General features: G+C 40.5%; 1 protein-coding gene across 7 annotated transcripts in view; it reads right to left on the bottom strand.

The window, feature by feature from the left end:
• The window catches only part of LOC137098565 (receptor-type tyrosine-protein phosphatase mu-like), a 147,160-nt gene that overhangs the window by 67,133 nt on the left and 60,427 nt on the right, over window positions 1-19,600 (bottom strand). For all 7 annotated transcript variants that reach the window (XM_067474920.1, XM_067474918.1, XM_067474921.1 and 4 more), the window contains exons 7-9: window positions 18,033-18,326; window positions 3,576-3,884; window positions 1,289-1,398 (exon numbers count right to left, since the gene is read on the bottom strand). In XM_067474920.1, coding sequence (XP_067331021.1) covers window positions 1,289-1,398; window positions 3,576-3,884; window positions 18,033-18,326 — 713 coding nt within the window. The remainder of the gene's footprint in view (window positions 1-1,288; window positions 1,399-3,575; window positions 3,885-18,032; window positions 18,327-19,600) is intronic.

The following is a 19,600-nucleotide window of genomic DNA, read 5'->3' as shown; positions in this document are numbered from 1 at the left end:
TCTCAAATGACAGAAGATGGAAGTTTGTAGCTCGCAGTTGTGTATTTAAAGCAATAAACAGTACTTTTGTGCTATGACAGTAAATTAACTTGAAACTTGACTCAAGTTAACCTAATTCTGGTTTGAGCTGATTCACAAATACACTGAAAATAACAGGCATAACATAACATTATGGCCACCTGTGCAATATTTAAAATGAATGAGGTTGCCAAAACATTAAAACCGCCTCTTCCTATAATGCAATCCAATACAACTCCACCACCCACTAAGACCTCAATAATAAACGGATGTTGCCTGATAATAAGAGATCATGTTATGATCATGATATGTCGTCGTATGTAACCACTATAGGAGGCACAGGTAAACACATCATATACCTCACAGGATGGTACATGTCTGAATGCTAGGGTTAGCATGCTAACAAGTTCACTTGGACAACGTTGTACAGGAATTTAACAGTTTACCACCAGTGTTTCAATTTCCCAATTAGCACACAACAATCAGTAAAGCTGATGTCTGAAACTTGTTGCTAATAATGGGAATGTCATTAGCATTTGGTCACAAGCATAAGTAATGGAAAGAATAAAAATAATGAACTGGATGATTATGTTGGAGCCACATTTAGGGAATCACCAATTTCATCACCGCCACCGTGTTACTGCAACCCGTCCAATGCTGTCGTCACGGACACATTCTACTTTAAATAACATTACAACCATGTAGGGTCGCTAGAGAAAAAGGTTATTTTGCAAAAAACATGACTATTCCACGCTGACTAAATGACAGTTGCCAACATCTCTAGACCCACACTCCACATGAACTTTGGTTAACAGCAGTCTGTGGAACAATATCCTCTACAAGTCGACATTATAACAGATTAACCCGTACCTGCTGAATGCTGCCTTGAGCTAAAGATAAGAAAGCAAAAATTATAATCTCGTCAAGCTGGCTTCAAATGCAGTTAATACATTTATTTTGTTTAATCTTTAGAAGGAGTGCTATGGCATGCAAGCATAAAAAAAGAGATATAAGATTTTACAATGGTCTGGTAGGATGATCATCACACTTTTTAATGTGTCCAGATCGGATTTAAGAACAGGTTTACCTGCTTTTATTCATGAAAACAAAGTAAATCATATGATACAAAATCTCTTCAAACATCTTGTTGGCAGCTCTCTACTATACTGATCAACAAAGTTGTGGGAGGTGAAAAACAGCTTAATATAATGTGTTTAGCACAGCATTTGTCAGTATCCCTAACATTTTGCCAATGCTGATGCTGGTTTACCTCATACTGAATGATGATCCCATAGGTCTGCGCTGGTTCCCTCCACTTTAGAATGATCTTCTCCTCATAGGCACTGCCCTGGATGGATTCCAGAGGAACAGCCCCCGGCACTGTGGAAAATGATCACAGAAACATTTGCTGTTCCTTTAAAGCGGTGGCAGATTGGAAATTTTCAAGGTTGAAATAAGTTTATGAAAAGGGCAAACAGCAGGATTTCCTTGATACACATTTATTGACATTTTTGCCAACTACTTTGTGAAGTTAAAAGGTTGTCAATAAAATTTTGATGAAAACAGTTCCTACATCACCTCATGCTGAGCTGCATAAACCAATCAATAAAAGCTTTTCAAGGATCTACACTACACAAATGACCATGAGCCAAAGTCAGACACATCTTAATGGGAATTTGTGAGATTATTTGAAGCAATCGTCACTAAAAACAAGCAGTGAAACGTGTTTTACAGCCAAACTGAATGCTTCCAACACAAATAGAAATACATTGAAAACAAAGATGAACTGGAAACCCAATGGGATTGGTGCAAATCTTAATCTTTCCGCAATGTTTACACGTACTGAGGTGCTGCCAAAGAGATCTGGTCCTATAACCCCTCATGTGAATTGCTTTCATTCTGTAAGTGAAACAGAATGATGTGGAAACTTTTTTTTTTTTTTCAGGATTTATCTTCAAGAATGCAACTACAGCTACACCCTGTCTATACCCAGTTTCCCAAGGGACCCTAAACACACAGATCCACACAGCAGTCAGATATTGAGAAACAGTTGCCACTTTCAAGTTTCCAACCAGTAATATCTGAACCAGACATGACAAGGCTCTTTTTTCGTCAGCTGAGCCCGTTTGTTATCTGGCGGCCGGGGTTCCTTGAGACTTCTATGGAGTTCATTTCCTGTGTCTGCTGAGGCAACACAGAAGATCTTTCATCTTTGAAGGAGGTGGAACTACTATACAACACAGAGACGCTTGTTGTCTGACTCTTGTGTTCTCCTGAAAAATATTTGGAAAACCCCCAAACTTGTGCTTAGTGTAAGCTTTTTATGATCAGGTAAGAATTCTAAAAAATATGTAACAAGTTTAAATATAAAAAAATGGGAATTTTTCCTTTTTTTTTTTGCTGTTGATTGAACCTTCATGCTCATTTCTCTTCACACTTTCTCACTTGCCTTATTGAATTCAAGGTTACAATTAATTTTAACTCCTCTCCCTCATTAGTAAGCATAGTAAAAACCCTTAATATAAAACCCCAAATATTTTATAACGCATTCAAATTGATTCATAAGGACAATTAGTGTTATTTATGTAATCAATTAAAACCACCTTCTATGAGCATCTACTGTATTACTGGTGTCTATGCCATAATGAATGTACAGTATGTAGGTAGATTATGCACATTTAAAATTGTGTGTTAAAATAATTTGAAAGTCATGTAATGTTTTATATGATTACAAGCGAAACATTCAACAAAGTGTGTTAAACCATTGAATAACTGCTTATGCATAGTAAATAGAATTAAATTTATGACATGGTTTTGCAAAATTAACTATTTTCTATATTAATTGTGTTTAATTGAGTCATAATTTGCATTTACATAAATGTCCTTTGTTTAAAAGGTGCATGTTTATGCAGATGACACAGGTATTTAGTGCACTGCTTCTACTGTCGTACAGGCTCAGGTCCCTTTTAACATTATTCAGCGATTCTTCCCTAATCTAAAGCCTGTCTTAAGTGTAGAAACAACAAGTTTATGATATGTCCAAAATCAAAAAAAAAAAAAAAGCTTCCAACCCTCACCAATTGTAAGCCAATGGTTACAAGGCAAGGGATAGATTTTGTCCTATCTTACAAGTATCTTGGTTTTATGCTTGCTTATTTTCTTTCTCGAAAACTACATAGTGAATTACTAATAAAAAAAGTTGAAACTCAAACTGAGGTCCTTGTTTGGAAAAAAGTAAAGTTTCTCTTTTAACGGTAAGAATGGGCTGGTCTCTGCTGCATTTCTGTCTCTCTTGATTTTGGGGACATTGTGTGCTTACATTCTCTGGACTCTGTAAATCACCGAGCATTGAGATTCAGTACAAACTGAAAGACTCTTATTTATCAATGCACACTGTATATTTGGTTTGCTTGGCCCTTTCCGAACTTTCGAAGGCTTTGCAACTTGCATTACTTAATTTATTTAAAATTTCAAATGCATCATATCTAAGATCTGTTTATGGGCAGTTTGTGTCCTGGCCTGAGACAAAAAGTCCTGCAATAATCTATCATGCTTACCATCTTCATCAGTCTGTACTTCCAGCTCAGTGCTCTCTTTAACCCCCTCTGGGTTGCGCAAGACCAACTTGACACTGAGGTTAGTGAAGGGCGTCAAGTTGTGGATGGTGTGCTGAGGATCGCGGCTCTGGGTGTCATAACACACCTCCTCCCGGGTCTCCTCCTTGCCAGCCACCTTGGAGCGGTACTGGACGGTCAGGTTATAGCTGTGGCAGCGGGTCACATTGTAGCCCAGAGGCTCCCAGCGCACCGTCACCTGCTTGGACTGAATGTCCACCACTTCCAGCTTTCGTGGGCCGTGCATGGGCTCTGGCGGGATGGACAAAGAGAGAGAATTGTGAGCATGCATCGAGATAAGCAATTAGGCCAATATGAAATGGCAGGTAGTGCAAGATAATTTCAATAAAAAGGTAAATTACTGAGGTCCATGCCAGAACACACAGTAGGCTGTGTTCCTTTTTGTAGAAAAAAAAAAAATCTAGTATAAGATTTTTTTAAACACTTACTACTTTTGTTCATATTGAAATACTAAATCCTCTGTTTGGAGTTGATATTTCCAAAAAAAATATTTTAAAACTTCAAAGCCACAGCCGGATACTGCACATTGCTCTATCCCATCACCATTGCTAACTCGGTCTCACAGCAGCTGCACACACCAAGGCAGCACAGGTCCATTGGTGAAAACCCTCAGCAGGTGGTGTATCATCCCTTCAAAGCATGCCATTCCTTTGCTCCTTCTACCTTGTCCTTTGCCTTTTCTGCTTCTCTTTTCCATTTCTCCCAGTCGCTCAACTATTAGCACCACACTGATATAACTTCAGCCAGCCTGTCAAACCAGGCGGGACACAACCCCCATTGCCATCCTATCACCTTTAATCACATTCACTGTGTCTCCTTGCTTTTTCTCTTCTACTTTCTCCATTTTCCCTCCTTCCTTCTGTCTCCTCTCCCTCAGTATCTTCTCTCCATTTCTCTTCTATATTTCCTCTCTCTGTCCATCTCTTTTTTTTTGTGTGGTTCTCCCATTTCTCCTTCCTCACCGCCTCTCTGTGTTTTCCCTGCCTATTCTACCCTCTTGGTCTCCCTCTCTCTCTCTCTCCCTTTCCTTTCCTTCGGGAGGAAAGCAGCCCAAGCACAAGGTAATGGGATCAATTTCCATTCCAGGTTAAATTCGCAGTCCATTTCTCTGGAACTTAACACTTTACCACCTATTAGGAAGAGCCAGGGCTCAATTTCCCCGTTCCCCAGGAGACACCATCCACCAATTCAGCGGCAGCGACGGCAGCCATGTTTAACATTCTGGAGGTGCATCAGGGAGACTGGACTGGAGCTGCAGCATGCTGTTCATTTCAAATGACTATGCAAAGGACTAGACAAACAAGCATGAATTTGCAAACGCTGTTGGTAGGTTTTTGTTAAGTCACTGTAGCAGATATCTACTGAAATACAGGGTCCAACTAATCAGGTTTTACTGAAAATTCAGTTTGCACAAGTCAAGACGATCCAGTGATCAATTTTGTCAAAAATATGGCATAAAACATATTTCCAAGAGAAAAAATAAGTTGTTGCCACAGCTGTTGATCAAACAAATTTCTAAAAATCCTGGACAGATCAGTTTTTACGAAAATGTGAACAGTTGCTGACGTAGTTTATTTGACTAATTGAGAGGTTATAAAGTGTTGTTCTGCTGTTTGAGACATTAAGCGCCTGCTCCATTGTCAATCAAACAATAAAAGTAAAGTGGCCCACCATTTTTAACAAATGCAATCAGACCTAAACAAGAAATTATAATACAGAAATGAGAGCTGGCAAAGCAAAAAACAGGCCTCTTCAAATTGGTTGCGATGTTGGGAAAGCCTTGCAAAAAATAGAACGTTAAACCCCTTTATTTGTGGAACTATCTGTTGCCCGCACTCAGTGGGCAACGGTTACACTAAAAGCACAGAGAATTGCAGGGTGGCCAGGCACGGAAATCAAATTAAACCAGATGCTCTCAAAGTGACAAATGCACCAAAGTGTGAATCTCAAGCAGACGTGCACAAGCGGCTGGGAGGGTAGTCTCATTTCTGGAGCGTTCAAGGAGAATGTCACACTCCCATCTTCGTGGAACATCATAGATAATGTCGCTGCACCCTGATTCTGGCCAATGGAGAGATGCCAACAAGAGTGGGAAAGGGTTGTGGAAAACATAATCACGCAGAGAAATAGAACATGCCAAGTAAGGAGGAAGAAAATTAAATATGAAAAAATAAATATTCATCCACACACAATTAGATTAGGCTTTTTGCATGTAGTAAAAGACACATATTTCTGTTAGTACACCAACAGTATTTGTATAGGTACATGGAAAATTGCCCTTTTAGTAAACCGCTCTTATGACAATTCTATAGCCTCTCCCTGGAGTTTTGTTGAGAAAAGGCTAATTGTTTGTTGCCCCATTGGCTCCCTGCAGTGCAAATGCCAGCTGTCTGAGGGAGGCAGTAAACTGTGAGGATCTGTGGTGGACGCAGCATCACAACTTGTTCCCCATGACTCAGAATGACATCATCTGTTTGCGTGAACAACAAAGTGCCTCATCCATTTCAGAGCCTGGTCATAGTTGACTTTGAAGAAAGAGAAAAAGAACAAACAACCTGTACCCTCTTCCCCACTTAATCTGAAATGAATGGGCCAGGCTGAATGGCTGATATCCTTTATAAATCCTTTCGTGCCTCAATGGAAGCTACACAGCCGTTTTCAAATAGGCCCATAGGCCCATGAATGACAGTTCACGAGATGAGCCTGTTATCCCAGTCTACTGTGACTCCTAGTTTACTTTTATTGACCGACAGTAAGAGGCTCAGTATGAAAAGCACAAGCACAAATCACAACAAGGAATAACAAGGCTCTCTCTTGAAATCCAAATTATTATTATTTTTTTTTTACAATTCTTACAAGCTATCACACTGAGGGCAACATTGGGGGGAAAGCACTGAAAATATGAGTCTAATATCTCTCCAGTATGGCAGATATGTCTAGTGGAATAGAGTTATAATAATGGCTATGAGAGCATCCCTTGGAGCAGGAAATTACAGAGGTCTATCTTATGCCAGGCCACACAGAATGAGCTCAAGTGAGCGCCAGGATTGGTATTCCAGGCGGTGGACAAATTATCACCTGCCCCGGTCTCGCCAATGTAATTGAATAATTTGAATTTGACATTTACATAGAACTATTAGTGATTTTCGGTCATTACAGCATGACATTTAAATAATGTTTTTAAAAATTATCAGCACATTATTGCCTCTTGTTAATTTGAACAAGCCCCTCCATACAGTACACGTCACTGCAGCCGAAGTGATAATGTGCTTTCCAAAAAACATGGAACAAAAACAACAAATAACCGCATGTTGCAGCCGTCTGTCCTAGAGGGGGGATTCAAATGGTGCACTTAGCCCCTGGGTAGAGGGAGACATTAGTCCTGGATGAAAGGAAACAAATTGGGCATGTCCGGAGCACAGCCACTTTACTGCAAGACAAGTGTGTGGAATGTGTGGGTTTGTGTGGGTTTCTCCAGGGGAAGAGCTTGTGTGTTTTATAGTGTGTTCCTCGTCCTTTGTGAGCTAGGGAGTGCCCATACATGTGCACAGAAGCGCGGCGTCTCAGGGCCTATATGTACAGAAGAACGATTTGCTTATCAGATCTTCCTCAGGCTTTGTGGTGTACGACTCAGGATCTTTATCAGACCCACCATCGATTAAGAGCAGAAAAGCCTGGTGCTGGCAAAGACTTCCATCTCCCTGCTCAGCAAACAGAACCAGGAGGGGGAAGAAAAGACTACTTCCTCAATGATTAGAAACCCCCAGCAAGTCAATCTGGCTCCTGAGCCCCAGTCGCTATCTCATCAGGATGAAACGGCGTTCAGGTTGAGGTGGAAGAGGAGGAGGGAGCCTTGTTCTGTGGAGATGAAAAAAGACAAATGCCTCAGCGTTCACAAGACGGTATGCAGACTGTCGAATTCCTTGCCGGGGAATGTCAGCCGGCGCTCTTCACACACAGGCGCCTTCGTCGAAGACAGTACCAAAACAACATGACAACGGCGAAGATTAAATCCTGGTCGGAGCGCTGTTTTCATGTAAAGTGTTCCATTCTAGGCAGTGAGGCCTGATATTGCCATCACTTATCTCTCCATTGCTGTGTGTTACTCACTCTGTTCTGTTTGAGCTGGGCGGGCTAGGAGGCGAGCACATTTGTTTGCCTCTTTCTATTACATCTCAGTGATAGCACTGAGGCCATTGAGGTAATGACATGGGTTTTACACTTAGGAAATCATTTTCATATCCCGCAGAAGCGAGCCGTAATGATAGCTTTTGATAACCGACAATCAAAGCTCCATCACCCTCCTAGAGTGCTCCTCTATGCAACCCTCTGGAGGAGGAGAAGGAGAGGAGGGAGGGGGTTAAAGGGAGAGATGGAGGTAGTCAGTGTGTGGGTGGACGGGTGGGTGGAGGTGATTGAACGAAGAATGCTAAGACAGAAGAGGGAGGGGGGTGGAGGTGGCAAGGTTTTCATTGCCATCAAATGCAACAAGTAAAACGAGGCCTTGGGACTGACATGTGTACACATGTTATAATTGATAGCACTTTAAAGCCCCCGTACAGACACCTCGTGTTCAAGCATCACCCTGTACACCCATTACATCAGAGACAAATGTTCTCAGGACACACACACACTCACACACACACAGGCACTTTGCCCATACCTTGGGGGTGTGGATAATCACAAGGATTTATTGAATGGTGGTGGTCGCTCCTCACTCTATCCTTCTTTATAGGGCTCATAATAAATGGGAGTGCCATGATAGGTGAGGATGAGGAGCGGAGGGGCCTACAAATTCCCTGGATCGAATTGAAACCACAGAATGAGCACTGGTGTGGCCTGCCACCTTGTCTGATGAACACCCCCCCCCCCCCCCCCCCCCCCCCCCCACGAAATAAGCTGTGGCAGATGAATGGGTGAATGCCTTCCATCTCAGTGAATCGAAAGGAAGAGTATGAGCGGGGAAGCAAGATACACTTGACACACTCCACAACAGGAGGATGATGCATGACAACAACTCAAGACTCTGAAGTAATACCAAGTCAGTGCTCATCTTTTTCATGATCAACTACCCTATGCTGCGCTACAGCTAACAACAACTGTGTGAGTACAGAAGTGCTGCACAGCTGCACACTGCTCACCATGAGGCGATTCATAAATGTGTTTACACCCTTCTCCTTTATGGCTTTATAACATGAAATTATAATCATAATCACGATCAGCTTTAAACATCTGGGTATGCAATTCTTTCCTATTCTACTAGACAAAACTGCTCACACTCTGTCAGGCTGCCAAGGGATTGTGTGCTAACCATCCAGAAATTCTCAATTGGATTGAGGTTTGGGTTCTGACTTGGCCTCCGCCAAACCTTAACCTTGTTTTCTTGAACCAATTCTGCATAGCTGTGGCTATACATGGTTGATTTTTTTGCTAGAGAGTTCTCTAGAACCCCTGCAACCCTGAACAGGAGAAACACTTATGATGATTAATGGATGGATGAATTTTAACCTCTACCTTTACAAACCTTCCAGCGCCTGCTGCAGAGAAGCCTCCCCACAGCATGACGCTGCCATGTCTCTCAGTGGAGATGGTGTGTTTTCAATGATGTGCAGTGTTTGGTCCCTGACGAACATAACGTATAGTCTGATAATGAAAAAGCTCAGTTTTGGTCTCATCAAACCAAAGAACCTTTTTCCTGTTGACTTCAGAGGTTTCCAAATTTATTCCGGAAAACTCTAGCCAAGATTTAATATGAGATTGTTTCCAACTGTGGTTTTCTTGTTACCCCTCTCCCATAAAGAACTGAGGCAACACCTGTTGTATGCACAGTCCTGCCCACTCATTCAAAGGAGTGACACCATAGTCTCTTTGTAGACTCACTAGCCCCCGTCTTGCACAGTTACACATGTATATATGATAAGTTTGACTTTACTCCACGTGATATTTAATGACTCTGACATTTCCTTGTAACCCATGCCTGATTTGTGCTTTCAATAACCTTTTCATAGAGCTGCTTGGAGAATTCCTCATGCCATATTGTGTCCAGGATACTGAAATACCAGTGACTGGACCTTGCAGATACAGGTGTAATCATACTACAACCATTTAAACACATTCACTGCACTCAGGTAACCTCCACTGTACCAACTGTGTGACATCTAAAATCACTGGCTCCACCTGTGATGGTTTAGGTTAGTCACTTTAAAGAGGGTGACTACCTACGCAATCACCTATTTTATTTTCTATATTTTGTTAAATAATTTACATAACTTTGTAGAAATCAGTTTTCACTTTTCCTATTCTTTTATACTTAAGCCTTATTAAATTGACTGTAATTCAATGCTGAAAAGAAATAAAAGGGACATTTTTTGCAACATACTGGGCAGTTTGAAGCCCACTCAAGCTAAAAGAGGTTATTTATCATAAAAGTAACATTTAGTCGGGTGAAAATGGAGTAAGTACTGTGTCACAGAGCAAAAGTGTCAAGCAACAGAGGTCATTCTGTCATTGCTAAAGGTTTTGTTACAGGAAATCACCTCTTTTTTCTTTACTTCAATCATCTGCAGTTATTCATAAAGAATACTAAGTTGCATCATTTAAAACATCGATCTAAAGATGGAAATTGAATAAATTCATGATAAATTAGATAGTGAAATAATTAAAAGAGCAAAGCTATGTCTCAGGGGCAAAAGGTGAAGGGAAGCAAGTCAACCAACCGGATGAAAACAAATGGACAGCCAGCTGATGGGAAGAGCAGAGGCAGCGAAGGCGGAACTGGGTAAATCAATCTTTAATTTCGTTTCTACCAATATGCTGTGTGGTGATTGGGGTCAGAGTGACAGGTAGCACGACCCCTTCCCCCTCCACCTGTGTCTTAACACAAACACATGCTCACACGCCCATTTCAACTGTGAGACCAGGCTTTTTTTTTTTTTTTTTGGTGGCTCCTGGGGAAATTGCCTGTAGTTAGGACTTAAAGGGAACGGGAGGAACACAAGCTCTCATTTAACGACAGGGACGCGGTCTCTACAGGAGCAGTGGGAGGTTACCAAGGTGATTCTTCAACTTCAACACTCCCCAGATGGCCCATGTGGCATTGTCATTTGTAGCGAAAAACCTGCATGTGTCGCCTTCAACTCAGGGTGTTGCCCAGGATGTAAATCAAAGTGAAGCGCTTGACTTTGTGAAATGGTCGCTGCAGTCACCTACTTAGGAGATAAATGAGATCTAAGATCTAGCTATCTAGATGGGTGAATACAGGGAATAAATCGCAACCTTCTTGACATTCTTGTGCTTTATTTGAAAAGGAGACGCAGAAATGTTCTCGAGTTAAGCGTTATACAACAAGACTGAATGAGTGCTTCCTGGATGCATAGCAAGGGGAATGGGACATCTATAATTCAGCAAAAGGATGGAGAAAATCTGTGACAAAAATTATAGCAGATAGGCTATGAATAATTAAGCATGGAGAATAGAAACATTTTAAGACCTTGAGAAGCATTTCAGTTCAAATTTAAAAAGTGCAGAAAAAAAGTATCTCAGAAGTCTGACTAAATTACCGCTACTTATCATTCTCATGAGGCTTAGGAGCTGAGGATACAAACAACCTCAATGATAATTGCTAGTGAGGAGCTGAAGAGGCACCTCAGAAGTAAGAAACCTACGTCACCAGAGTATCGTTTGTGCGCATCTGTTCTCAAACTCTCAATTATTTCATGTTGGGGGAACAGATAGATGGAGCTATTGAGATGAGGGAAATAATAATAATGAAAGATCTATAAAAGCAGAGGCCCCCTCTCTCTTTCCTTTCCAATAGCTGTTGTTTGAAGACATGTCCTTGAAAAGAACACAATTTGCCTTTCGTGGAGCCAATATCATGGAACACAATTTGTCATTCTACTTCCAACTGCCTGTGATAAAAAGACTTTTATTGTGGTCCTCTTACAACCTTCCTACACGCCACAAACTCAATCTACCCTGTTTTCTCTGACTGACAAAAGAACAGAAATTCAATGGGCCTCAAACCAAGGCTTTTCATTCACCTTGCCACAGACAATATATAAATCCTATAGGTCACATGACTTCAGGCTTTTGTGGGTGACAAACCAGACCAATGTTATCAGAGATGGTGAGGTGAAGTGGCCATCTATTCATGCCTCAAGGTAACAATAGCGTTAATTAGACACATCACACCTAGCAAACAATTTCCTTTCCTTTTAGACTCAGAGACACAGATCTGCTCATTCTCAGCCTTAGGGAAAAAAAAGACAGCCATCATAGAGGGTTAGACCTCACGTAGGCAATTTGCCTTGTAGATGGCATGAAGCTTTACATGGAAAAAAAAAAAAATTAGGGTTGTACCTGACAGGTCATCATTATCCTTTCGATAATAAAATGTTAAAGCTTGGTTAGACAAGATTTGGCAGGACGAAATACACTGACTCATTTGACTGTGACAGGAAATAATATCAGCTGATCCAGCTAACCTGTTTAGCAGGCTGAAATTAGCATCCACACTTGAGAAACTACACAATTTTGATAAATATGTCACATGTGATATCCATGTTCCTAAATGCATCCACAATACTCCGATACAGTTCATCTGTATTCAGACAGTTTCATATGTAGTGGGCAGTGTTGCGTTCATCAACAAAAGACCAAGACAAGAGTTAAATGAAATATCAATTGACTTATCAATTGAAAACAATGACGATTACATATTTCAGCAATGTATAAAAACTAAATGATAAGTTGAAATGTGGGAAGACAGACTTGAAGTAAACATCTTAATCAACAACATCTGTAGAGTCACAAACTGTTTTCTTAAACCCTTTAAATCTGGGCTTTAGTTGCTGTTGAGCTACTGTTAGAAAAGAAGCACCTTACATTCATTATTGTCCCGTAGCTAACATTAGCAGTTACATGAACAAGCTATACAATGAATTTACACATAAAACACATAAAAACAACTAAGACAAACTATAAAAATGCAGGCAGCATGCAAATGAATATGAAGGTAAATTAACAATTAATGCTGCAGCTGTGGATGCAGCAGATATATTGTGCATTGCTATTAAAAGGAAAACTTCCAGAATTAATTTGTCTGTAACCAGCTAAGCCTGCTGGCTCAAGAAATAAACTGTATTAATGTTGCTGTTATGGACCTACAAACATTTTTCAACCAAGACTATTGCTTAGGTATAGGTTGATAAGTGGTGTACCGTATATAATGACATATGTCATTCATTAATCAATATTAATTTAATAATTTTCCTGATTTTGCGACGGATGAGCCTGTAACCACGGTAACTGTACACAAAAAAAGATGGCACAAATTGTTGCCTCAAAATGTAAAATTATATGTATATTTGTTGAGTCAAAGGAGACTAAAACAAGCATTATTTAAAAATAACATTACATTTTGTCACAAGACTGGGACTAAAATATCCCCCATAATCCCTAAAAGAAAAGTCAAGCACACTCTTATGTTCACACCATCTGGACACTGGTGATTCTTGCTATTTTGTAAGTGCAAATAATTGAAACGTGACCTGTGAATTTAATATAGCCCCCTCGAAAATGAGATGCTTTATCGTGATATTTAAAACATTTTTTTATAATAGCCAGCCAGCACCTGCAGCAAAACCAGGTAAAAGTTCTTCAAAGTTAATAAGACTATTCAGACTCACAACCGGTACCAAGTCCTAACTGTCCTTAAGTCAGGTCATTACATTTTCTGTCTATCAGCGCGAATGGTTTCTTGACAGTGTTTAAAGAAAAAAAAAAACACAGTGGAAAAAGGGCCTTTTATACTGTAGATTGCACTTTTCCGAGTCCCCTTTGACAGCTGAACAATGGCAGAAAAAAATGAATGACATTAACTTACCTAAATCAGTCCCATCATTATTCATTGCTTGGTACAGTTTAAAAGAGAAAATGGTGAGAGAAAAAGTTAAGGTATGAGTAAATGGCAGTTAACTATACAGCTCATATGACTTCTATTGTGTCCACTATGGCCATGATTTAGGGGAGCATTTTTTTTCCTAGACTTTCTGTGTGATTCATAAACTGTGTAGCCACGGCGTTCTTCAGATAGGATTTTTATGGAGAATACTGATCTGCACAGGAGCATGACTTTAAATGTCCTGTTTCACACTGCACTGATCTTTCCTTATTTCCTCATGCAATGAAACCCACTATGAAGTACACTATGTATTTTAATAGGCAGCACAATGGGCAGTATTACAGTGGCCTTCTGGCAATGTATATATTTTTTTGTATTTTATACATTTTTCTAATATCAATGTGATTTTCTGGTAACGCATTAAGGTTTGCAGGAAATTTATAACTGGAAAGACGCATGCTGACATTTGGGTTTACTGGTACATTTTTGTACCTGGCATTAATACAAGACAGTCACTCCTACTTGCATCAAAACAGACCTGGTCCTTCACAAATTAAGCAGAACGCTAGATGCAAATACCCAACCTTGGTGTGGGTGAACATAATTGCGCAGCTCCTCCCCTACCTTCCGCTGTTATAAACGGGTGTTTAGACGAGGGCTGATCCCTGATTAACGCTGATTCCCTTGTGTTTAATATCACTCAGTGCAACAGAATGGCAAAGTACAAACAAACAGATGAGACTACTCCCACGTGGTACCGGAGCGCAGATGGAGTCAACTTATAGATGGAGATGTGGAGTTGGCAGAGGCTTGAGTCTGAGCAGGTGTTTGGACCCAGCATGGACATCATGTACTGCCGTTTTTAAAGCTCCTGAGAACCAGCGGGACAGCGAAGGCCGCAGGGTGAAGATGCAGCTCACAGGACAGAATGTTCTTCTACCATGGAAACTAGTATAAAATTATCTCTTCTTCTGCATCAGAAAAAAAAAAAACGTGTGGAAAAACACACCATGCTCAGACCTTACTCTGGCGCAATACACTTAAAAATTATTTCACATTCAAGATGTGTCTGCAATTGTCTGACCCCAAAGCAGATTACTTTGTGAGAATAGAAAAGCTCTGCCAAATGTGTTTCCGCACAACTCCGGAGTACAACTCAGACTGCAGAGGAGTAGTTGTTTAAGGGTTGTCTATCTGCCTTCCTAGTGTGGGCTGGAAATGGTTTCTCTGTGTGAGATGGTCTCTCAACAGTGTTGCTGAAATGCAGAGCACCCTGCTGTGATCCTAGGGCACCACCTGATAATATAGTGTCTTCCTTCAAGTAGTACTTACCAAGCATGGAGGATTCTGAAGTGGCAAACAACTTCACACAGACACAAATTTCGCACGGGAGAGGAGCACGGTTACCAGATGCTTTTCTCTTTTAGCTCAAAAATGTTTGGTGAGTAATTTTGATCAGTACGACAAGGAGAAATAAATTCTAACCCGTTGAGAAATTTGACATTGTTGGTTCAAACACAGGAGGCTATGCAAAAAGAAATGTTTGAAATGTTGTTGAATCTATCTGCAAACCCTTGAAACCCACAAATAACCCCCTAAAGCAATCACAGAGCCTTGAATAAGACATTCTTTTGATGTTCTCTAGGAAAGTAATGGAAGTGCTTCGTCGGAAAAAAAAAAAAAAAAAACCTTTCAAGGGTACCCCTTTCTTCTTCCTGCTTCTGAATTGAATTGGTGGCGTCCTTGCATTATACATTCCCCATTTTATAGAAGATTGAATTAAAACATCCTTTGTCATCAGAAACATTGCTCAGTTTGTGAAGTGACCAAGGCATGGCTATGAATAATTATGAGGCAGTGCACTAAACTGGCCACAGATTTTCATTAGCGCCTCCAGACAGCAGTGCGGGGAGACCTGGAGCGACTCTCTGGGCCTGTCTGTATCAACATTGATGTATCACACAGCCCTGTGAGTCTTAACCGTTCAATTAGGAGCTCTGCTGAGGCCCAGCCTGTCAGTGGGAAAGACCAGCAGAGAGCTGGACAAGATCAAGAGCTGCTTCCTCAATCACACTTCAGTAGCCAGGGCCATCAATCTCCCCGACTGTGACCGGCAACGTAGCCAAAGAGCAGGACCCCTGCAGCCGCCGGGCCTGCTTCGGAAGGCTACACAGGTAGGGCCATTCATCCCTATCACCCAGACTAAAAATGAGCAAGCTCATGACCTTCACAGTGGGGAGAGAGGGTTACACCCTGGGCAGGGAGGGGAGAAGAAAATCTCATTTTCATCAGCATTCCACCGGACACAGAAACAGCATTAGCCTGGGAAAGTGCTGATGCTAGGTTTGTTTGGTTCCCAGAGTTGGCATCCTCATCCAGCATGGGAATTTAGCTGGTTAATGTTGTGAGAAGGGCAATTTGTACAATATCATGAGGCATTCTAAAAGTGTTTATGTACATGTTTCAGTTTGAATGCCCACAGCTTAGCACCAATGTAATGATCCAAATTTAAGGTGCCACTCCGCTGCACGCATGACATCAATCTGTGTTGCTGATGGATTAAGAAAGTCGGAGCAGCTTTGAAAAGAGAATTAAGCTGAATAAACAAGTAGTTATAAAGTTAACCACGTGGCAGCACACTTTTCAGCTCTACGTCTGAAGCCACGATAAATCATTTCAATTATTGTGACACGCAGCTGTTCCAAACAGAAATGCAAGTAAAAAGAGTTTATTTGAATGTGTTATTATTCCATTGCTTCCCAGATGTTATCAGTTTTTCTATTACACTCAATGCTTAAATGTAAGAACAGTTCTAATCGTTCCAGGTGCTCAGCGTGGAATAAATTACTTAGGCAATTTATGTCCATATGGCAAACATCCTAATGAAGATCTATAGGTGGAAACAGTGAAAACAAGAGTGTTGTCTATTAAAGAACAACAATTAGCCAAGTAAACTTCCAATGATATATTTGATATGTGGGGCAATTGTGAGCTGCGGTTATTTGCTTCAGGTGCAATGTGGCTTTAGAGAAAACACAACAGAGCTTTATTAAGGATGCAGCCCTGACTTCTATTCCCTTTATGCAGGGAATGATTGGTAAAAAATAGGAATCTTTTTAAAAATGTTTGATGGGTTTACAAACTCAGATACAACAGAGACTAAGGCAACAGCACCAACATATTTTTAAAATCCCCTGAATTAATAGACTGTCATTTTGCTGTGTTGGAACTGCACAGTGCAGTGAAAGTGAAGTATGATATCTATTTGTTAGCTCTGTTAGCTACTGCAAGAAAACCATGTTATGTTTATTTCAGCATGAGAAATACCTCATGTTGCTAGGCAACAGAATGGGAGTCATGCGTGTGCTACTGTCACTGTTGCCACCTAGAGGCAAAGAATAAACTGCAGTTAACTGCAGTTTCTTCACTTTTATATCATATATTGTTTTTCTTTGTGTCTTTAAGATTTCTACTTTCATGTACAGCTATGACATAATGTATCTTCTACAATGAATTATGATACGTCCTCTACAGGATATGAATTACATCATATCGTCAATATCTTTGAATGATTGTGTATTTGCATATGTGTCATATAACATCTCACATGATTATAGTGAAAGGCTACGTCCCTAAAACTGATACCTACTTGATTGGCTTATTTATTTCGTACTGTATTTGATGATATACAGACTTATTATGTTTTGATCACTAATTCAGTTTGCTTGGCTTTAAACACTGTATGATGATAAGACTTGAGGCCAAAATACCATTGTATTGTACTATTGTCACCACTTGTATTATTATGACAAAAATATTGTCAAATTTTGTGATTAGTAGAATCGCAATACAGTACTAATAATTATGTATTTTGCAAAACAACAAGTACATGTTCAAAACAAGTACTTAGTACACTAAGAAAACAATTTGAATTATACTATTTATGGTAATTAAGGCAAAACATTTACGGTAATTAGTAAAAATAAAAGTCAAAGGTCACTGTCGGTAATGGTGGAGCTAATTTTAACCACTTTGTGTGCTGACAGGTGATTCACCCATAATGATACATTAGCATTTATAATTTCATATGTTTTAGAAAAATCACCAGGTGGCTATATTCTGTGGCTGATGGAAGTAGAATAACTTTTATATCTACATGAGCACAGGTCCCCCCTCATTTGGAGGACAAACCAAACACTGGCTGTAGCGGTAGGTTCGTCTTCTGACGTGGAAGGAGCAGCTTAAACACCTGGTTAAGTGTCCAGAGAATATGGAATTTACCAGAAAATGTGGGACATACAGGCCATGTTCAATAAGAGTCTATGGAAAAACCTCAAGTGTAATGTACAGCTAGGTTTAAGAAACAATGACAACCTCAGATCAGTAACGTTAAACAAAACCAACAGAGGCAAGGTAAAAGGAACAAACATTGCATCCGTGTGTGTAGCAAATCCATCATGTATTTTTGACCTCACCAGCACATTTGGTCCTGGCCCTCAAAGGGGGTCCGGGTGCTCCGGTGCCTCCCTCCAGAGGTCTGGTGAGCAGAACACTGATCTCATACTCGGTGTCAGGGTCCAGGTGCCCAATCTTGTGTGTGGTCTTGTCTACAGGCTGCAGATCGTACATGGTGCCCGACACTGTGCGGTACTCCACCTCCCTGTCAATGATTGGGCCGTCCCCATTGATGGAGTTGGCGTTCAGTTGGATCCAGAGGTAGGTGGCGCCGACGGCAGTCAGCTGGGGTGGTGCAATAGGCACCGGGGGCTCTAAAAAAGCAAAAGGTTTTTATTTGGATGTTAGAAAATAAAATGTTGAAATGGCAGAAAGTCTACACAATACAAAATATAATTAGGTATTTTCAATTTGTTTAAACAGCACCAACATTCTAAAAAAAAAAAAAGGACAGATAAATGCTCCCCTCCAACAATCAAGATGATCAAAATCAATTTGTTTTTTTAAACAATCAACCACATTGAAAGCCTCTTGAAGCACATGAAGAATATCTTCATGTTCAACAGTAATCAAGGTGCAGAATTTAGTAGTCACGTATCAATCAATAGTTCCAGCCTGGAGAATGGAACGTCTCAACGCTGGCAGCACATTTTAAAAGTGAAGGCAACTTTTAACAGATGTGCAAATGAAGTCACTCAGACCTCAACTTATTGATTTCAATCAGAGGACATCCATGAAAAAGCCTTTTATAAATGTCTACGAGTATTGTTGTCATCGCTCTTTTCTGTGCCACGAGCAGCTTTAATATTTGTTTTTTGGAATTTGGTTTTTAAAGCTAAACATAAGGTACTCTGAAATATTTTAACTTCAAAGCCCATTTCCAGAAAAGTTGGGACACTGTGTGTGATGTAAGTTAAAAGGCATTGTAATACAACCCATTTTTGATCAGAGAAAATATTTTTAACTATCTGCTCTTTTGAATGACATGCAAGCAACACATTTCAGTATCACGACCCTGTATTAAGAGAGGGGGAAGCTAAGTCTTTAAGAAGTGGGATGGAGAGACATTTTCAACACCTTAAGAATAAATGTCATCGTAATATCAATGTATCACTAAAAAGTGACCCTGGGCAAGACGATGAACCCACAAACGGCCCAATTCCAGGCACCGAGGTTGCAGAAGCCAGTGCACATCTGAAGGCATTGAGCACATCATCATTCATGGTCGATATTATTACGGAAACACTGAGAGAACACAGAGAAATCCCCGTAAACAAGGGACAAGGCCAGAAACCAGTACTAAATGGTTGTGGTCTTCAGCGCTCAGATGCCACCGATTAAAAACTGGCAATTCTGTATTGAAATCCACTCTCACAAACACAAGGTAAAACTCTACCATGCACACAAACAACCGCATCTAAACAAGATTCAGAATTGTCACCACTTTCTCTGACCCAATTTAAAATGGCCTGAAAGGAGGTCGAAAACTGTCCTGTGGTCAAATGAGGACATCATGGACAACGCCTTCTCCATGCTAAAGTCTAGGAGTCATCAGCCCACAGTTGAAAAACCAGGTCCTGTGAGGGTG

The sequence above is a fragment of the Channa argus genome, chromosome 14 (genome assembly GCF_033026475.1).
Source record: "Channa argus isolate prfri chromosome 14, Channa argus male v1.0, whole genome shotgun sequence".
Taxonomy (NCBI): Eukaryota; Metazoa; Chordata; class Actinopteri; order Anabantiformes; family Channidae; genus Channa; species Channa argus.
This window is presented reverse-complemented; position numbering and strand designations above follow the sequence as displayed.